General features: G+C 48.3%; 2 protein-coding genes across 7 annotated transcripts; both read right to left on the bottom strand.

The window, feature by feature from the left end:
• Positions 1-5,090: 5,090 nt before the first annotated feature.
• Positions 5,091-10,220, bottom strand: LOC142907736 (uncharacterized). 3 transcript variants are annotated; one of them, XM_076057420.1, is made up of 3 exons: positions 10,090-10,220; positions 9,718-9,780; positions 5,091-8,711 (listed from the first exon to the last, which is right to left on the bottom strand). In XM_076057420.1, exon 3 carries the CDS (start codon positions 8,681-8,683, stop codon positions 7,163-7,165), a length of 1,521 nt encoding a protein of 506 aa, XP_075913535.1. In that variant the 5' UTR covers positions 8,684-8,711; positions 9,718-9,780; positions 10,090-10,220; the 3' UTR covers positions 5,091-7,162. The 3 variants fall into 3 exon arrangements, with proteins under 3 accessions (XP_075913535.1, XP_075913536.1, XP_075913537.1); XM_076057421.1 differs by lacking the exon at positions 10,090-10,220 and adding an exon at positions 9,953-10,079; XM_076057422.1 differs by lacking the exon at positions 9,718-9,780 and having other exon boundaries at positions 10,090-10,195.
• A 3,155-nt stretch (positions 10,221-13,375) lies between these two features.
• On the bottom strand, positions 13,376-19,350 carry LOC142907733 (uncharacterized). 4 transcript variants are annotated; one of them, XM_076057408.1, is made up of 3 exons: positions 19,245-19,350; positions 16,954-17,016; positions 13,376-16,095 (listed from the first exon to the last, which is right to left on the bottom strand). In XM_076057408.1, the coding sequence occupies exon 3, from the start codon at positions 16,065-16,067 to the stop codon at positions 14,220-14,222; it is 1,848 nt and encodes a 615-aa protein (XP_075913523.1). In that variant the 5' UTR covers positions 16,068-16,095; positions 16,954-17,016; positions 19,245-19,350; the 3' UTR covers positions 13,376-14,219. The 4 variants fall into 4 exon arrangements, with proteins under 4 accessions (XP_075913523.1, XP_075913525.1, XP_075913524.1 ...); XM_076057410.1 differs by having other exon boundaries at positions 16,954-16,976; positions 19,245-19,313; XM_076057409.1 differs by lacking the exon at positions 19,245-19,350 and adding an exon at positions 19,171-19,220.
• Positions 19,351-19,885: the final 535 nt, after the last annotated feature.

Genomic DNA, 19,885 nt, shown 5'->3' with positions numbered 1-19,885 from the left:
CATAGCACCTTGGTTTTGGCGGTATTCAGGAATAGTTTATTCAGGACACGGACGCTGAGGGCAGCTGGTCTCCACACGACTCCAGAAGAACTCTGATCTATTTCGGCTCTCTCCTATCTTCGCAAAATCCCTTAATCCCCTGGTGACATGCTGTCATCCTGCGCGTCCAATCGAATGCTTATTGCGGCCGTTTTTGAGCACTCTGGGCGTTGGTGGGGGGCACTACGTCACCTCCCCACCTTCCATTGTCCTTGCAGCGGCGTTCCTTATCGCTGACTCGCCGGTTAACCTGGATGCCCGCTCGACCGAATACACACCCGGGGCACCCGCGGGGATTTCCCCGCACCCGCCCGACTGTTTACGCTGTCAGCAGGGGCGACTGCCTTGGGGACCCCCCCCCACCCCCCGTGTCGTGTATGCTTCATCACGGCCGGCCTGTAAAGCTCTATGCCCCATTTTGGTGGGGGCCGCTATGGAATCTGGCCTGGGGGGGGTCCGGCCAATCTCCGGGTCCATGGAAACCGTGGAACATCCCTAAGGGGTGCCCGTGTAAAAACCCATCGTACCCGGGGGCCCCCCCTCGAGACCCTACGAGGGTGCATGTGAATGTTTAGTGGGGGCATGCGTGCGTTCGTGGGGGGGGGGGGGTGCGAGGAGAGGACAGCGCCGGCCGAGTTGCTCCGCTGCGGTGGCACCACACAAGTTTGAGTGGCGTGTTGTCGTGGGAGTTGAACGGGCGTGTGCTGCTACTGACAGTCGTTGACTACGGTTGGAGAGACGCTGATAATAACAACTGCCATTCGCCACTAAGTGGCGGTGACGTCACCAAGACGCTTGTGCCAGGCCATGTGCACCTTGAGGCCACGTGAAGTGTCGAACGCCCGCTGGCAGGTCACAGGGCAGACCCAGGTGCCACGGGTCAACTGACTGAGATGAGTGTCTGATGCACCACCTGTGCCTCCTACTGTGCCAACTTGCTGTGCTTTAGCCACCCGGCGCTCCGTTCGTTGTTGTGAGCGCCGCTCCTCCGCCCTCCGTTGTTGTTGGAGGGCGACTGCCTCCAACTGGCCAGTAGCAGCGTCCTTCACGAGCCTCCTCCACTGAGGCCGATCTTGACACCGCTGGTACCAGTCATCGGCAAGTCCACTCAGCTCCACGTCCTCCTGTACCACATCACCCCATCTCTCTAGCCCGTGCCACGCCCGTTTAGCCCCCTCTATCTTGTTGAACAAAAGCTGTTTAGGCATGCGGTGGCTGGGCATGCTTGCTACATGACCCAGCCAACGCCGCCTTGCCTGCCCAGATCTTTCAATGATTTGTGAGCTCCTCACACAATCCAGCCTGGTTAAACCCAGGATGGATCGTAGGCCAGCCAGCCTAAATGTTTCCAACCGGTGAAGATGCTCCATTAGGGGGGTCCACGTTTCGCAAGTATAGTGAAAGGAATAACCGTGGCCGAGAAGACCTTAAGCTTCGTGCGGAGCGACAGACCAGGCAGCTTCCACACAGCGTTACGCAACCGATTAAAAGATAATGCCGCTCGACTGATTCGGAGTGAGACCTCTGCTGTTAAACTGGAGCCGGTCATGAGCACACTGCTCAGGTAGGGAAACTCTCCACTCTCTCCACAACTGCCCCATCACAGATTGGGAGTTGTGGGGGTGGAGTATCTGATGGTACAAAATACCCAGGCAGGTGCTTAGTTTTGGTGGGGCTGATGGCAAGGCCCCATCTCTTCGTGGCACGCTCCAGTTTTGGCAGCAGCACCTCCAACTCCTCCTCTGAATGAGCAGCAATTACCAAATCATCGGCATACATAATGTGGTTGACGAATAGGGAGCCATCCCTTGACCGCACCCGGGCATCGATCAGCCTCCCATTATATCTGTACCAAATGGAAATTCCCCCGGTACAGCTATTGAAGGCTTCACAAACTACGTGGTCAAAATAGATGTTAAATAATGTGGGAGCCAGAGGACAGCCCTGTCGCACCCCAAGGTGTACAGGGAATGGCTCTGACTCCCGGCCACGTAGTTTTACCCAGGCCCGCTCACCATCATGAAGGTCCTTAATGATCCTGAGCAGAGGGTCAGAGACTCCGAAAGCACGAAGAACCCAGAGGCCAGGCATAATGATGGTATAATAGGCTTTGACCAGGTCAAGGAAGCAGAGATGTAGGTCTTGTTGGAATTCCCTACACCTCTGCTGTAGCAGACAGACAGAAAATATGGCATCTGTGCAGGATCGCCCTTTCCCGAAACCGCATTGGGGCTCCGCAAGCCTCTCCTCAGCGTGCCTAGCAAGGCGAGGTTAAATAGTCCTTGCCAGGACCTTTCCCGGCACACTGAGGAGTGAGATGCCCCTGTAGTTGTTACAGTCTCTGCGGTCCCCCTTCTTAAAGAGGGGGACCAACAGGGCATCCCTCCAATCCTCCGGAACCCGTCCAGTGGTCCAGACTGTTGTTATTATATCATGTAGGGCAGTCTGTGCACAAACGCCACTCTCCCTCAGCATTTCGCTTGGGAGTTCATCTCTGCTCGGTGCCTTTCCTGGTCTCAGACTCTGGATCACCTTCAGTACTTCTTCAACGGATGGCGCCTCAGCCAGCCACTCATAGGGGGTGACTTCCTCCTCCAATATTTGAGGCACTGCAGCCTCAGCAGGGTCATCCCCACTTTGTCCCATTATGTTTTCCATGCTGAGGGATTCACCCGCTCCCAGTACCTCACAGAAATGCTCAGCAAATCTGGAAACCTGTTCCTGGGGGTCGGAGATTGGATCACCATTCTTTCTCCAAATGATGGTAATAGGTGTGGCGCTGCAGGTTACTTTTTTGGAGTTAAATAGAGATTTGTGATCACGGGCCATTGAGGCAGACTCCATCTCCTCAGCAACCCGCGACGACCACCCATCCTTGCAGCGCCTCACGGCTCTCCGAACCTCCGAGCAAAGGCAGCGGTAAGCCTCCTCATTCTCTGACGTGGGATCCTGTAGCCGATGAGAGTGGGCTTGTCGCTTTTTCTCAACCATCCTGAACACCTCCTCTGTCAGCCAGGGTCTCTGGGGAGGTCTGGACCGCGTTTCCCAAAGCAGCCATTGAAGCTGCATGAGTAACAGTCCTAAACCTCGCCCATTTACCCTCGACATCAGGAGGAGTGAGGGATGATGCCAACCCCAGCCGCAAGCGATTATGAATTTTTGCAACTTCCATTAGCTAGCTGAGACCAGGCCACCTTAGGTTAGAATGGGGTCCTGGGTGTACACTCACCACTGGAGTGCAAGAATGGCAGGCGCATCTTACAGATGACAAGTCGATGGCCAGAGGGCAGATCAGCTCCACGGTAGGTCCTGGTGTCAAGAACATGGGCTTGCATCCGCTGGTCCGTCACTATGTAGTCCAGCAGATGTTCTTGCTTGGACCCGGCATGCATCCATGATGTTGTGTGGGTGCGCCGATGCCGGAACAGCGTGTTGGTAATTACAAGCCCATGAGCTGCACAAAAAGCTAGCAGCCTCCTACCGTTGTAATTGAGTTGATCTGGCCCATGCATTCCAATCACTCCAGACCAGGTGCCAGCATCATGACCAACTCGGGCATTGAAATCACCCAACTTGATGACTCTATCCCGAGGGGCCACTTTAGCCAGCACCCGTGACAGGTCACAGAAGGCATCTGACTCATCGGCCTTCCCTGAATCCCTCTACGGATGTTCGTCTTCGGTGGGGGCATAAGTAATCACGAGCACCACTTCTCGCCTCCGATTAATGGGAAGGCGAGCCCAAAGTAGCCTGGGGCTTACAGCTTCCCACACCTTACCGCCACACTCCCACGTCTCTTTCATTCTTTTGTTAAGAAGAAGAGCCACACCCTGTTGTTTGGCAGTCTCCTGCCCCGAGTAGAGGACTGTCCACCCCTCATGGTGGCAGGAGCCAGAGCCGGTCTACCGGACCTCCTGAATGCCACAGAGATCCGGGCGGTACCGGTCTAGTTCCCGACAGAGGAGTGGCAGCCACTCCTCCGCAGTGAGCGTTCGAACATTCCACGTGGTCATCCGTAGTGGCTTGTCGTTGTTTCTGGAGGAGCCCCTAGGGTAAAGATTCAATCTCCTCGCTCCGCGAGATGGGGTTTGGCCAGGTGACGTCATACACGCCCGTCTCCTCGGAGCCTCCGGCATAAGCTTATTAGTTAGATATTTTAGCCGTGGTTTAGTGGTAATTTATTAAAGGGTTAGCAGCCCCTCGCACCCGTCCAGAGCCTCCATTTCGCCACGGTGGTGGTCACAGAAGCCATGAGGGGAGAGGCCAATCGGAATTGGCCCTCCCCCCACAGCACTGTCTACGAAGGACAGAGAGATGTTGAATCGAACAAACTTAACTCGCTCCATTGAAAGATATTCCTCGATCTTTGCCCATTCCCGGAAGTTGTTCTATTTTCTATATATTTTATTGCATGTGGTGTGTACGTGTATGCAATGTGGGATATCGATGAACACAGATATGAACAAGATCAGCAGACAAGACGTCTTTCAAACTCTACGGCACGTGACAGAGATAAGTTGCCCCCCCCACCCCCCCGTGGCTCGCCCCGCTCAGCTGAGCATTGTTTTAATGCGGTGGGCTCACACGAAATTGATTTCTGTAGGCTGAAGGTACTTTGAAGCGCACAACTTCATCTGTGACGAACACTGCACTTTCCGTCATTTTCTTGCAGGGGGCGCTGCAAACCTACGCGCCCCCTGCATTAACGACGGAGGCGCAGGGACAGACGCGGAATCACTTTGGAATCGATTTGCAGACACCGGTCTTCTCGCACAGCCAGCTGTGTCGCCTCATCTCGATCCCGCGATCTCAAACAGGTGAAAGTCCGCATCGAACCGAATCCCTGGCAAGGCCATCTACTTGACGAGAGAAAATTCACACAAATTGTCGTTTTCAATTACTTCTTCGAGAAGTAAAATGATAAAAGCTTTTAATGAAATAAAATTATCAAATTAAAAAATATAATACAATTCAAAGTTGTTTCATTTTAAAAATTCAAAACGGAACATCGGGTGCTTGTGTAGTGCCGTGAATTTACTCGGACGACAACCGCCTTTCTTCCGTCACTTTTATTTCCATCGTTCCGCACACACTATAATTTCTCCTCTCCGCGCTCCGCCAACTCGGACACACCGATTCCCCTCAGCACCGTCCGCGCATACTCCTCCCACACACAGTGGTTCTCTATCTGCTCACACACAGTGTCTCGTCTATCTCTTCACACGCAGTGACTTTATCTATCTCCGCACACACAGTGACTTGTCTATTCACACGCAGTGACTCTATCTATCTCCGCACACACAGTGACTATCTATCCATTACTCTCCCTGTACCTATCTCCCCCGTAACTACCTCTCTGCTCATGCCAACTCTCCCTATCGCTATTTACTGTCCTTTGGGTTCGGCTCTCAATCTATTCTTCCCTAACATTTGCCGGCTCTCCTCTTCGCATCTCTCCACCTCTCGCCAACAACTGCCCAACAACAACTCAACTCCCCGTTCAAGTCACCTAGAGTTTTATCCCCTTTCCAATCAGCCTTAATTGCCACGTGGCTCGCTGGCATTTTCCCGCCAGCTCGCACCTGTCCAACGGTCCAGACTTTGCGACGCCGCCACTTAACGCTAACAGCCTCTCGACCAATCACAGCCCTCGTGCCATGACTCCTTTAATTACTTCGGTTTACGCCACCCGACTCCACCACCTGCTCGACCTTATGTGACCCACACTGCTTGTATGTCTGTATGTACTGTATGTGGCCAATTTACCCATGCGTATCTTTTACTCCACTACACTTGCGTGGATGCGTCGTTCGCGAAACTTTTTTCGTGACTTTCCTGGCCCAAGGCCAAAAATGGTTGAGGGTCGCCGCAGGCGATCAGGCTTGCTTCAACCCATGGTTGTGAACATCCAGACGTAACTCGTCAAGGACCATTTCTTGTCCGAGTTCGCCAACATATAAGACGTCATGCAAAATTATTAGTGTTGTTATGGAGAATGTATCTACTAGATGTGCTTTGCCTTGTAACCGAATACAAATCTGGACCAAAAATTAATTTCAAATGTGCTCTTAAAATTACCTCTTTGCTATGAAGCAGATCAGCAGACACGACATCTTTCATTTATCGATCTCTCCACAAAACAAAGGAATGTTTTACACAAACTACAACTAGTTACTGCACTGCAATATACTGCACCAGGTTACATCACATTAATAAGAAGCTATTTAAAAACCGCACCATCTGTTTAACAGTGTTTGTACAACATACTATTGCGCCATTCAAAACGAGGCCATTGCATGCTGGCGTCTCAGTCAAAATTGAGCTAATTCTAAACATTACCTACAAACAACACAACTGAGATGCCAAATCAACCATCGCCCCCTACTGACAGGCTCTTGTCCACATTAAGGCCAGTGCAGGGCCATGTTGTATATATCGGGTCTTGCAAATTTAATAAAAAGTTAACTAAAAATTAAATGTAAATGTAAAGTATCCGAAATTATGCTAATTTATGTAATCATTCAGATTATAGGGTTTTCCCCTTTTTTCTGGCAACAAAACTGAAACCTTTTTTACTAGGATTCATGTCTGCATTTACCACAATACCTGCAGTCAAAATGCACCTGGGTTTGTTTTTTACCTTTTAAGGCTACTTCCTTGCGTGGTGTGACTTGTGGAAGGCAGCTGCTGTGAGGGGTGAGCGTGGTTGTTGCAATTTTTTTGCCTCATGCTACACCCCAATTGATTAAACTAAATATTTTAGCAGATTCTTCATATCAATTTTGGAAAAAGGCCTAAATATACAACAGCCACCACCTTGTGCTACACAGGGGCAGCTGCTACTTAGGGGTGCTCTTTGAGTGTTTGAGACGAGATACGATATGAAACTCCGAATTGCCAAGGCGATGAAGCACCATATAAATTCAATTATTAGAACATAGTGAATGCTTGGGAGATTATTGGCTCTCGCTCCTGGTTAGAGATCTCCCCAACCCACAGGTCCACAAAGACTGGCCACTCTTACCATGCAGGTTGAACCTAGGAATTGAGTGCTCAACTTCACATTATTTTAATTAAAGGCCTGTGACAAAGGTGCATCTATTGGAGCGACATCGTCTCAGGCTTACACATCTACCGGGTCTCCATTTGACTTTGTATTGTCTCGGAGGAAGTCCACCCACACCTCCACTTCCACAAACTGCTGGGAGTTGCCTCGCTCTGCCTCACAGTCAGAATTCTCCTCCTGCTTCACATTGCCTCCATCGATGCGAAGGTCCCATTTTGGAGATGAATCTTCATCTTCACATTTTACCTTCACTTCTTCGCTCTTCACCATCACATCTTCATATTTCACCATCACCTCTTCATATTTCACCGTCAACTCTTCATATTTAACCTTGATACCTTTAAAAGTGTCCAAGCTGGGATTTTCTTCCGGTTCTTGTTTCATGAGGGATGGGCTCACTGCGGCACTTTGACTTTCACATGCTGATTTCAGAATCCGCTCTTTGTGGATCTTCTGATGCTTGTGTGTTCTCTGGTGTCCTTGAAGATGTGTTGACTGTGCAAATGCCTTCCCACACACACTGCACTTGAAGGGTTTCTCTCCCGTGTGTGTCCTCTGGTGTGTTATAAGAGTAGATGAACGTGCAAACGCCTTCCCGCACACACTGCACTTGAAGGGTTTCTCTCCCGTGTGTGTTCTCTGGTGTTTTATAAGAGCAGATGAACGTGCAAATGCATTCCCACACAAACTGCACTTGAAGGGTTTCTCTCCCGTGTGTCTTCTCTGGTGTGTTATAAGAGCAGATGACTGTGCAAACGCCTTCCCACACACACTGCACTTGAAGGGTTTCTCTCCCGTGTGTCTTCTCTGGTGTATGATAAGAGCAGATGACTGTGCAAACGCCTTCCCACACACACTGCACTTGAAGGGTTTCTCTCCCGTGTGTGTTCTCTGGTGTCTTATAAGAGTAGATAACTGTGCAAACGCCTTCCCACAAACACTGCACTTGAAGGGTTTATCTCCCGTGTGTGTTTTCTGGTGTGATACAAGAGCAGATAACTTTGCAAACGCCTTCCCACACACACTGCACTTGAAGGGTTTCTCTAACGTGTGTGTTATCTGGTGTGCTACAAGAGTAGATGAACGTGTAAACGCCTTCCCACACACACTGCACTTGAAGGGTTTCTCTCCCGTGTGTGTTTTCTGGTGTGATACAAGAGTAGATGATTGTGCAAATGCCTTCCCACACACACTGCACTTGCAGGGTTTCTCCCCTGTGTGTGTTATCTGGTGTGTTACAAGATTAGATGAACGTGCAAACGCCTTCCCACACACACTGCACTTGAAGGGTTTCTCTCCCGTGTGTGTTCTCTGGTGTATTACAAGAGCAGATGACTGCGAAAACGCCTTCCCACACACACTGCACTTGAAGGGTTTCTCTCCCGTGTGTGTTCTCTGGTGTATTACAAGAGCAGATGAACGTGCAAACGCCTTCTCACACACACTGCACTTGAAGGGTTTCTCTCCCGTGTGAGTTCTCTGGTGCTGTGTCAAATGTCCAGGACGATCTGTGCTGTATTCACGCCGGTCGCATTGTTGCCTTTTTGTACCGAGCTGCGCCGAGAGCCTTTGCTCCATCAGACCAATTCTGCAGAGGAAGTGACAGCTGCAGACAGAAAAAAAGAACATCCATACAATCTACACGTCAGTATCGATGCACAGATGAATGCATATATACAGTAACACGTGATTTACACGTCTATACTTATTCATATATTCATAATATAGTGGAAAAGTTTCCCAAATTCATCACACGGGCTGTTATGGTACACGATGAGAGGGCGAATGGTCACAAACGTGCCTGGAAGCCCTCGTTGCTTCAAAATGAATGTTAACCCAAAGCTCCGAGCACACAATTTCGGCTGTCTGGCTACAAAAGAAATATTTATGAAAGCTAAATTCAGCTGACATAGCAAAGGGTGTTGAAAATAATGCTATTTGTGTTATGCATAAATTAATGTTCAATCGCAACTTAGAGGTGTGAAGCCAGGCTCAGATGTCCTTCAATGCTGGGATGAACAGATCCGACTTCAGCTGCATGTGTGTGCTGTGTTAACTTCCTGACCGTTTTCATTCTTACAAAGAGTTCCAGAGGAAAGCAAAAAATAAACTACTGTTTTGATATAACCTCCATGTTCAACAGAGTTAAGAGACTTTACTGCAAACACAAATTTTACACTGTCACACACTGGCATGGTAAACAAGTGGCGGTGTGTCCAGACCCATGCCTGGCCACCTTCATACGCTCAGTATTAATGCTTCCTCACTCCACCAAGTAATTCATTGAGGATCAATCAACACAGCCGAGGCTGCGTGTCTCTCTCTCTCTCTTCCCGTGGTCGCGTGGATTTTCCTCCGGATACCCCGGTAACCCTTCCACATGTAGAGAGTGAACACCACCACGCGTCTAGAGTGAACGCCGCCACACGTCCAGAGTGAACGCCGCCACGTGTCTAGAGTGAACGCCGCCACGCGTCCAGAGTGAACACCACCACGCTGTTGACCAGCCTGACCTTCCTCTTTGGTTCTTTCGGTAAAGTCACGTAGAATGAGAATAAAATAATAAATTAATAAAATAACACAACACAAGCCTCACACAACACAAGCCTCACCTTGTGTTGTGTGCAGGTCGCTTCTGAAAACAAGAGCGTTATAGCAGCTCAAGCGGGCTGGGCCTGGTAAAAAAATAAAACAAAAACTGCGTGAATATTTAATGTAAAACAAAGTTTCAAAGTGGCGAGCCGTGTGAAGACAAATTAAACTTAAGCGAGATAACTGAAGCAAACGCGATCAGGCGAGGGCAGGAGGCAAGGCCCCGCGTGGATAGGCCCCACGTAAACTTCCAACCTGGACATCGCTTCCATGCTCGCTGCTACTCAATTTGCTTCCCTACGAGAGAGAGCGAGGCTCTACCTCTGTAAACTAAAACAACCACCACCACAACCACCATCACAACAACCACAACCGCGATGAGAATTTCTCACCTCGGATTTCAGTGCACGGTCGAAGCGGCAACTTCCTGTTACGTCGCGACGTCACGCGGCAGCAAGAGGTGACAAGACGTCACTTTCGGGTACTATAACATCCAACGATTGGCTCCGTAACTTAAATAAATTATGTTAATGAATCTGGCCCACTCGTGGAGGGATGGGTCGTGGATGCCGAACCTGTCGCAAAAAACGCGCGACGGCTTTCACGAATACATTATGTTAATGAGCCGACACTCACCGGGCGTAGCTTTGCCCAAATAAGGATTGGCACTGGAACAGAAATCGGCTGCGGCCAAGCGGAGGTGACATCACGCTCATAAGCACGGTGGTCGGGGGTGGGGTGAATACCGTGGTGACATGACGTCACTAGCGAGGCACACCTCCGATGAGGTCACGCTGAGCGGTGACGTCAGAGATCGGGGTCAGAGTGCAAGTTTGTTGACAGAAGGAGAGCGGCAGTGACGTGCTGAGCGCTGCGCTCCGCACCGGACCAGCCGAGTTCCATTCCCGCTCGTGGCCAACACCGCCAGTGACGATTTTCTAAACCGGTCCTGAGCCTCCCCTACGTCGACTCAGCCTCAAACGAGTACCCGGTGTGGTGTGTAAACATCGCCACTAGGGAGACAAAGGCGGCCGGGCGTGGTGCTGGCCACCCACCCACCCCCTCGTGTGCCGTCCCACCCTTAATAGGTGCTCGCTAACAGCACTTGCCCCTACACTCTGTTAAGGCTGTACGGGGGATCTTTGTATGTGTTGGGAGCAAGTGTGGGGGCTCATGCCCCCCCCTCCCCACTCACGCGTCCTAACCGCGCGGATTACGTAATCTTGTTTAAATCGCCGCTCGCAGCTGTTTGGAATTAATTAATCTACTAAGCCGTCGTGTCAACAAGCCGGCCGGCTGCGCACGGAATCAATTAATTAATCTCTGAGCAATACGCTCGCGGCGTGGGAGAACGTTCATCTATTTGTATATATGCGCGCTCCGTACACACACTGATTGGAGTCACCCACACACAGCAGTGCGCTAACCGCTGTCCCACCGCTCTTGCCACTCTTCACACCACGCGTCAACCAACAATCTGGCACCGAGGTTTTTATTTCCGGCGCGAATAGCGAACCCTTGTTTGTGGTCCCCCCCCCAGCCAGCCCCTCCAGACAGCGCCTAACCTCTTATCACCTCACCCTCGCAAAGTGCGATGACCCCACGCTAGGGCTGACGGCGAACTGGGCTGAATCAGCCCCCCATACGCTCACCTCACAGCTGCACGATGGGGGTTGAGGAGGATGCTCGCCTCGAAGACTTTTACCCCCCCCCCCCTCCCGTGGCTCGCCCCGCTCAGCTGAGCATTGTTTTAATGCGGTGGGCTCACACGAAATTGATTTCTGTAAGACGAAGGTAGTTTGAAGCGTACAACTTCATCTGTGACAAACACTGCACTTTCCATCATTTTCATGCAGGGGGCGCTACAAACCTACGCGCCCCCTGCATTAACAACGGAGGCCCAGGGACAGACGCTCGATCACTTTGGAATCGATCTGCAGACGCCGGTCTTCTCGCAAGGCCAGCTCTGTGTCGCCTCATCTTGATCCCGCGATCTCAAACAGGTGAAAGTCCGCATCGAACCGAAACCCCCGGCAAGGCCATCTACTTGATGAGAGAAAATTCACACAAAGTGTCGTTTTCAATTACATCTTCCAGAAGTAAAATGATATAAGCTTTTAATGAAGAAATGAAATCATCAAATCAAAAAGAATAATACAATTCAAAGTTGTTTCATTTTAAAACTTAAAAACGGAGCATCGGGTGCTTGCGTGGATGCGTCGTTCGTGAAACTTTTTTCGTGACTTTCCTGGCCCAAGGCCAAAAATGGTTGTGAGGGGCGCCGCAGGCGGTCAGGCTTGCTTCAACCCATGGTTGTGAACATTCAGACGTAAATCGTCAAGGACCATTTCTTGTCCGAGTTCGCCAACATATAAGACGTCATGCAAAATCATTAGTGTTGTTGTGGAGAATGTATCTACTAGATGTGCTTTGCCTTGTAACCGAATACAAATCTGGACCAAAAATGAATTTCAAATGTGCTCTTAAAATTACCTCTTTGCTATGAAGCAGATCAGCAGACACGACATCTTTCATTTATCGATCTCTCCACGAAACAAAGGAATGTTTTACACAAACTACAACTAGTTACTGCACTGCAATATACTGCACCAGGTTACATCACATTAACAAGAAGCTATTTTTAAAAAAAACGCACCATCTGTTTAACAGTGTATGTACAACATACTATTGCGCCATTCAAAACGAGTAGGCCATTGCATGCTGGCGTCTCAGTCAAAATTGAGCTAATTCTAAACATTACCTACAAACAACACAACTGAGATGCCACATCAACCATCGCCCCCTACTGACACGCTCTTGTCCACATGCAGGCCAGTGCAGGGCAATGTTGTATATATCGGGTCTTGCAAATTTATAAAAAAATTTAATCAAAATTTAAATACAATTTTTAAGTATCCGAAATTATGCTCATTTATGTAATCATTCATGTTATGTTTTGCTAATTGGGGGTGGGGGGGGGGGCTTGGGGGGTGTAATTGCATTGTTTTGCAAGTGCATGTGATTATGCTAATATATGCAATGATGATAATTAGGCTCTGCCTCGTTGTCTAGGGTTGTATTATTAATCGGGATAATACAATTGTAGAGGAGTAGAATGGGGAAGTGGCATCACTTGTGCTGTCCAGGGCGATGACGTGACGTCATGCGCTCGGGGCAGCAGAGTGACGTCACGGCTCCTGAAGGATAAAAAGGGGACCCCGTGACGAAAGCGGTGTCGTAGCTGGAGAGTAGGGTCTGAGAAGGGTGAAACGGGGAGCCAGGGGCAAGAGGGTAGGGATAGGGGAGAGCACAGTGCCAGGCTAGACGTGGCTGTGCTCCTCGCTCGGCCGTGTTGGTTGATCCCACGGCCGGGGCAGAGGAGACAGCACAGGGCAGCCGGCTGTGTTGGGACCTAGCCCGGGACCCCTAACCCCTGGGGAGTTGTTCACCCCTGTGTATTGTTAAAGATTTGTAATAAAACCTTGGCGGAAGCCCCTACCTTATCTTAGCCTCCGAGTGAGTCATCGGGAACTCCTTTACACAATGATCCTCACTTTAACTTTGACTGATTATGTCTTAAGTGTGTTTATGTCAAGTCTCAAGATTCAGATCTTACCGCAGGATACAGTTCTTATAATTAAGATTACGCATGAACTTAGGAAGGCACCACTCAGACACTTCTGTGTTAAGCAACTTTAATCTCTTAACAAAAACATAGCACTCTAATATACAAACTCTTATGCTAGGAATGTCAACACAGTACTCCTGGAGATGTTCTCCTCATTGATCCGTACATTTAACCCTCAATGATTACGTTACTTAAACTGGGTAACAGAACAATCGGTTAATTCCTCAGAGGACAGCGAGCATTCATGGCGATGGGAAAAAGTCCTTAAAAATTAATGTGACAATATTCATGCAAATAGCAATGTCCCGAAAGCAAAAGTAGACCTCAATGGATTCATTGGTAAGGTTATGCAATTAACGAAATGTCTTGGAACAATGGTGTGTGGCAGTGTGCCTGCTTCAGCAAATGCTTATCAATTGGCTAAGGCTTCAATACATTCGCAGGCAAGATTGTGATCAAAAGAAAGATTTCAACACAAGCCTCCCTGTGAATGTGTAGATTCGTAACATAGATGTTTCTAAATATTATTGGTTCTTTTGGTAAAGTCACGTAGAAGGGAAACAATAAAATAATAAAAATATAAAATAAAATTGTCACGACTTTTTTCAAATTTTCTTGCTGTGCTCTTCGAGTGTTTGAGACGAGACACGATTCAAAACTCCAAATTGCCGAGACAATGAAGCAAGCACCATATAAATTCAATTATGACAAGTGAATGCTTGGGAGCGTATTGGCTCTCGCTCCTGGTTAGAGATCTACCCAACCCACAGGTCCACAAAGACTGGCCGCGCTTACCCTGCAGGTTGAACCTAGGAATTGAGTGTTTAACTTCACAATCTTGTCATTAAAGGCCTGTGACAAAGGTGCATCTATTGGAGCGACATCGTCTCAGGCTCACACATCTACCGGGTCTCCATTTGACTTTGTATTGTCTCGGAGGAAGTCTACCCACACCTCCACTTCCACAAACTGCTGGGAGTTGCCTTGCTCTGCTTCACAGTCAGAATTCTCCTCCTGCTTCACGTTGCCTCCATCGATGTGAAGGTCCGATTTTGGAGTTGCATCATCTTCACATTTTACCTTCACTTCCTCGCTCTTCGCCATCACTTCTTCACATTTCACCTCTTCACATTTCACCTTCATCACTTCATATTTCACCTTGATACCTTTAAAAGCGTCCAAGCTGGGATTTTCTTCCGGTTCTTGTTTCATGATGGATGGGCTCATTGCGGCAATTTGACTTTCACATGCTGATTTCAGATTCTGCTCTTTGGGGATCTTCCGATGCTTGTGTGTTCTCTGGTGACTTTGAAGATGCGATGACCGTGCAAACACCTTCCCGCACACACTGCACTTGAAGGGTTTCTCTCCCATGTGTCTTCTCTGGTGTGTTACAAGAATAGATGAAAGTCCAAACGCCTTCCCACACACACTGCACTTGAAGGGTTTATCTCCAGTGTGTCCTCTCTGGTGTGTTATAAGAGCAGATGAATGTGCAAACGCCTTCCCACACACACTGCACTTGAAGGGTTTCTCTCCCGTGTGTCTTCTCTGGTGTTTTACAAGAGTAGATGAAAGTGCAAACGCCTTCCCACACACACTACACTTGAAGGGTTTCTCTCCCGTGTGTCTTCTTTGGTGTGTTACAAGAGTAGATGAACGTGTAAACGCCTTCCCACACACACTGCACTTGAAGGGTTTCTCTCCCGTGTGTGTTTTCTGGTGTGCTACAAGAGAAGATGACTGCGCAAACGCGTTCCCACACACACTGCACTTGAAGGGTTTCTCTCCCGTGTGTCTTCTCTGGTGTGTTACAAGAGAGGATGAATGTGCAAACGCCTTCCCACACACACTGCACTTGAAGGGTTTCTCTCCAGTGTGTGTTTTCTGGTGTGATACAAGAGAAGATGACTCTACAAACGCCTTCCCACACACACTGCACTTGAAGGGTTTCTCTCCCGTGTGTCTTCTCTGGTGTGTTACAAGAGTATATGAACGTGCAAACGCCTTCCCACACACACTGCACTTGAAGGGTTTCTCTCCCGTGTGTGTTCTCTGGTGTTTTACAAGAGGAGATGAATTTATAAACGCCTTCCCACACACACTGCACTTAAAGGGTTTCTCTCCCGTGTGTGTTCTCTTATGTGTTATAAGAGCAGATGAATGTGCAAACGCCTTCCCACACACACTGCACTTGAAGGGTTTCTCTCCAGTGTGTGTTTTCTGGTGTGATACAAGAGAAGATGACTCTGCAAACGCCTTCCCACACACACTGCACTTGAAGGGTTTCTCTCCCGTGTGTGTTTTCTGGTGTGCTCCAAGAGAAGATGACTGTGCAAAGGCGTTCCCACACACACTGCACTTGAAGGGTTTCTCTCCCGTGTGTATTCTCTGGTGTGTTACAAGAGAGGATGAATGTGCAAACGCCTTCCCACACACACTGCACTTGAAGGGTTTCTCTCCAGTGTGTGTTTTCTGGTGTGATACAAGAGAAGATGACGCTGCAAACGCCTTCCCACACACACTGCACTTGAAGGGTTTCTCTCCCGTATGTCTTCTCTGGTGTGTTACAAGAGTATATGAACGTGCAAACGCCTTCCCACACACACTGCACTTGAAGGGTTTCTCTCCCGTGTGAGTTCTCTGGTGCTGTGTCAAATGTCCAGGACGATCCGTGCTGTATGCACGCCGGTCCCATTGTTGCCTTTTTGTACCAAGCCGCGCCGAGTGCCTTAGCTCCATCAGACCAATTCTGCAGAGGAAGTGACAGCTGCAGACAGAAAAAAAGAACATCCACACCATCTATACGTCAGTATCGATGCACAGAGGAATGCATATATACAGTAACACGTGACTTACACGTATATACTTATTCATATATTCATAATATAGTGAAAAAGTTTCCCCAATTCATCACACTGGCTGTTATGGCACACAATGAGAGGGTGAATGGTCACAAACATGCCTGGAAGCCTTCGTTGCTTCAAAATGAATGTTAACCCAAAACTCTGAGCACACAATTTCGGCTGTCTGGCTACAAAAGGAATATTTATGAAAGCTAAATTCAGCTGACATAGCAAAGGGTGTTGAAAATGATACTATTTGTGTTATGCAGAAATGCATAAATTAATGTTCAATCGCAACTTAGAGGTGTGAAGCCAGGCACAGATGTCCTTGAATGCTGGGATGAACAGATCCGACTTCAGCTGCATGTGTGTGCTGTGATAACTTCCTGACTCCATTCTTACGAAGAGTTCCAGAGGAAAATAAAAAGAAACTACTGTTTTGATATAACCTCCGTGTTCAACAGAGTTAATAGACTTTACTTAAAACACAAATTTTACACTGTCACACACTGGCATGGTAAACAGGTGGTGGTGTGTCCAGACCCATGCCTGTCCACCATCATCCGCTCAGTATTAATGCTTCCTCACTCCACCAAGTAATTCATTGAGGATCAATCAACACAGCCGAGGATGTGTCTCTCTCTTTTCCCGTGGTCGCGTGGATTTTCCTCCGGATCCCCCGTTTTCCCCTCCACATGTAGAGAGTGAACACCACCAGGCGTCCAGAGTGAACACCGCCACGCGTCCAGAGTGAACACCGCCACGCTGTTGACAAGCCTCACCTTGTGTTGTTGGCAGGTCGCTTCTGAAAACAAGAGCGGTATAGCAGCTCAAGCGGGCTGGGCCTGGTAAATAAAATAAAAACTGTGTGAATATTTTAAGTAAAACAAAGTTACAAAGTGGCGAGCCGTGTTAAGACAAATTAAACTTAAGCGAGATAAATTTCGATTTAAAGCTTTCGTGACTGCAAGGATTCATCTTCTTGGTTCTTTCGGTAAAGTCACGTAGAATGAGAATAAAATAATAAATTGATAAAATAAAATAACACAATAATATTCTCACGACGTTTCGGCCACAACACAAGCAGCCTTCATCAGGTGAAGGGACGAGACTGTCTGGAGGACAGCGCTGGAGTGAAAAAGCCACGCTCAGGTCACGACCTTTAAGCTGTGTGAGAAGAAACAAAGCGCCTTGACAAAGGAATTAGCATTGAATTTAGCATTGAAATGGCTGAGTGATTAGCTTGTGACTGGTCACAGAAATGGCTATGTTAAAGTTAAAGCATACACATCCGCAGAGGCACCCCTTGACAAAGGAATTAGCATAGAATTTAGCATGGAAATAGCTAAGTTAAAGCATACACATCCACAGAGGCACCTCTTGACAAAGGAATTAGCATAGAATTTAGTATTGTAATAGCTGAGTGATTAGCTTGTAACTGGTCACAGAAATAGCTATGTTAAAGTCAGAGCAAACACATTCAGAAGCACCTAGTACAAATCAAACAGGAGAATCTAGCACTGAAATAACTAGGCGAATTTAGCATTGAAATAACTGAGTGATTAGCTTGTGACTGGTCACAGAAATGGCTATGTTGAAGTCAAGGCCTACACATCTGAGCTATTCACAGTAACTGGGTATACACTACAATATATAATGAATACTACATAGTGAACCAATAAAAAACAATAAAAAAACCTAAAATATAAATTACCTCAATGTTATCAATAAACTCTATATATTCTCAAATCAGCTAAGCTACCAACAATAAGTCGTTATATATCACAATGCTATATGGCGAAAAAATGGGTGGGTTCTTACCCTCAACTTTAGCAACACGGATAGCTACGGGCCCCGTTCAGACGGACGAGTTCATCCATTGTCGGAACAGAGGAGGGGGAGAGAGACAGCTGCGAGGCGCTGTTATACTCCATGTTGTAAACCATACCATTAACCGTGGTGTGAGAGGTATTAAGAGTCAATGCCAGCGAAAGAGCTGTGGTCTGAAGGTCATCGTAAAATACAATTAATTAAGAGCGGAAATGGTTTAAAACATCTGTCCAATGGTTACTAAGCCAGAATCCATCTTCTCGGTTGAAATTGTCTCTGTGTTTGTATATGTGAATGGCCTCATGAACGAATCTCTCATGGTAGCCGGTTGGTTTGCAAAGAACCTCCGTCTTGGAGAAGTCAATGTCATGTGAGCCCACTGAATTATAACAGTGATCTGCCACGGCAGAGGAGTTCGTTCTACCTTGTTTCAAGTCTGCTTTATGTTCGCGGATGCCTAGTTATTTCAATGCTAAATTCTCCTGTTTGATTTGTACTAGGTGCCTCTGTGAATGTGTTTGCTCTGACTTTAACATAGCTATTTCTGTGACCAGTTACAAGCTAATCACTCAGCTATTTCAATGCTAAATTCTATGCTAATTCCTTTGTCAAGGGGTGCCTCTGTGGATGTGTATGCTTTAACTTAGCTATTTCAACGCTAAATTCTATGCTAATTCCTTTGTCAAGGGGTGCCTCTGCGGATGTGTATGCTTTAACTTTAACATAGCCATTTCTGTGACCAGTCACAAGCTATTCACTCAGCCATTTCAATGCTAAATTCAATGCTAATTCCTTTGTCAAGGGGCTTTGTTTCTTCTCACACAGCTTAAAGGTCGCGATCTGAGCGTGGCTTTTTCACTCCAGCGCTGTCCTCCAGTCTCGTCCCTTCACCTGATGAAGGCCGCTTGTGTTGTGGCAGAAACGTCGTGAGAATATTATTATGTTATTTTATCAATTTATTATTTTATTCTCATTCTACGCGGCGGTGACTTTACCGACAGAACCAAAGAAGATTAAGCGGGATAATTGAAGCAAATGCGATCAGGCGAGGGCAGGAGGCAAGGCCCCGCGTGGATAGGCCCCACGACGTAAAATTCCAGCCTGGACATCGCTTCCATGCACGCTGCTACTCAATTTTCATCCCTACGAGAGAGAGAGCGAGGCTCTACCTCGGTAAACGACAAAAACAACCACCACGACCACCACCACGAACACCACCACAACCGCAATGAGAATTTCTCACCTCGGATTTCAGTGCGCGGTCGGAGCGGCAACTTCCTGTTACGTCGCGACGTCACGCGGCAGCAGGAGGTGACATGACGTCACTACCGGGTACTATAACACTCAACGATTGGCTCCGGAGCTTAAATAAATTATGTTAATGAACCTGGCCCATTCATGGAGGGATGGGGCGTGGGTGCCGAACCTGTCACAAAAAAACTTCGCGACGGCTTTCACGAATACATTATGTTAATGAGCCGCCAGTCACCGGTCGTAGGTTTGCACAAATAAGGATTGGCACGGGAACGTATCGGCAGCGGCCAAGCGGAGGTGACGTCACGCCCACGAGCTCGGTGGTCAGGGGTGGGGTGAATACCTTAGTGACATGACGTCACTAGCGAGGCACACCTCCCCCTTGCGTTTGACACCGATGAGGTCACGGTGATCGGTGACGTCAGAGAGCGGGGTCAGAGTGCAAGTTTGTTGACAGAAGGAGAGCGGCAGTGACGTGGTGAGCGCTGCGCTCCGCACCGGACCAGCCGAGTTCCGTTCCCGCTCGTGGCCAACACCGCCAGTGACGATTTTCTGAACCGGTCCTGAGCCTCCCCTACGTCGACTCAGCCTCAAACGAGTACCCGGTGCGGTGTGTAAACATCGCCACTA

Source organism: Petromyzon marinus, chromosome 82 (assembly GCF_048934315.1).
Source record: "Petromyzon marinus isolate PM22_M1 ecotype Great Lakes invasive population chromosome 82, UKy_Petmar_22M1.pri1.0, whole genome shotgun sequence".
Classification (NCBI taxonomy): Eukaryota; Metazoa; Chordata; class Hyperoartia; order Petromyzontiformes; family Petromyzontidae; genus Petromyzon; species Petromyzon marinus.
The sequence above is the reverse complement of the archived record's forward strand: the minus strand, read 5'-3'. Positions and strand labels throughout refer to the sequence as shown.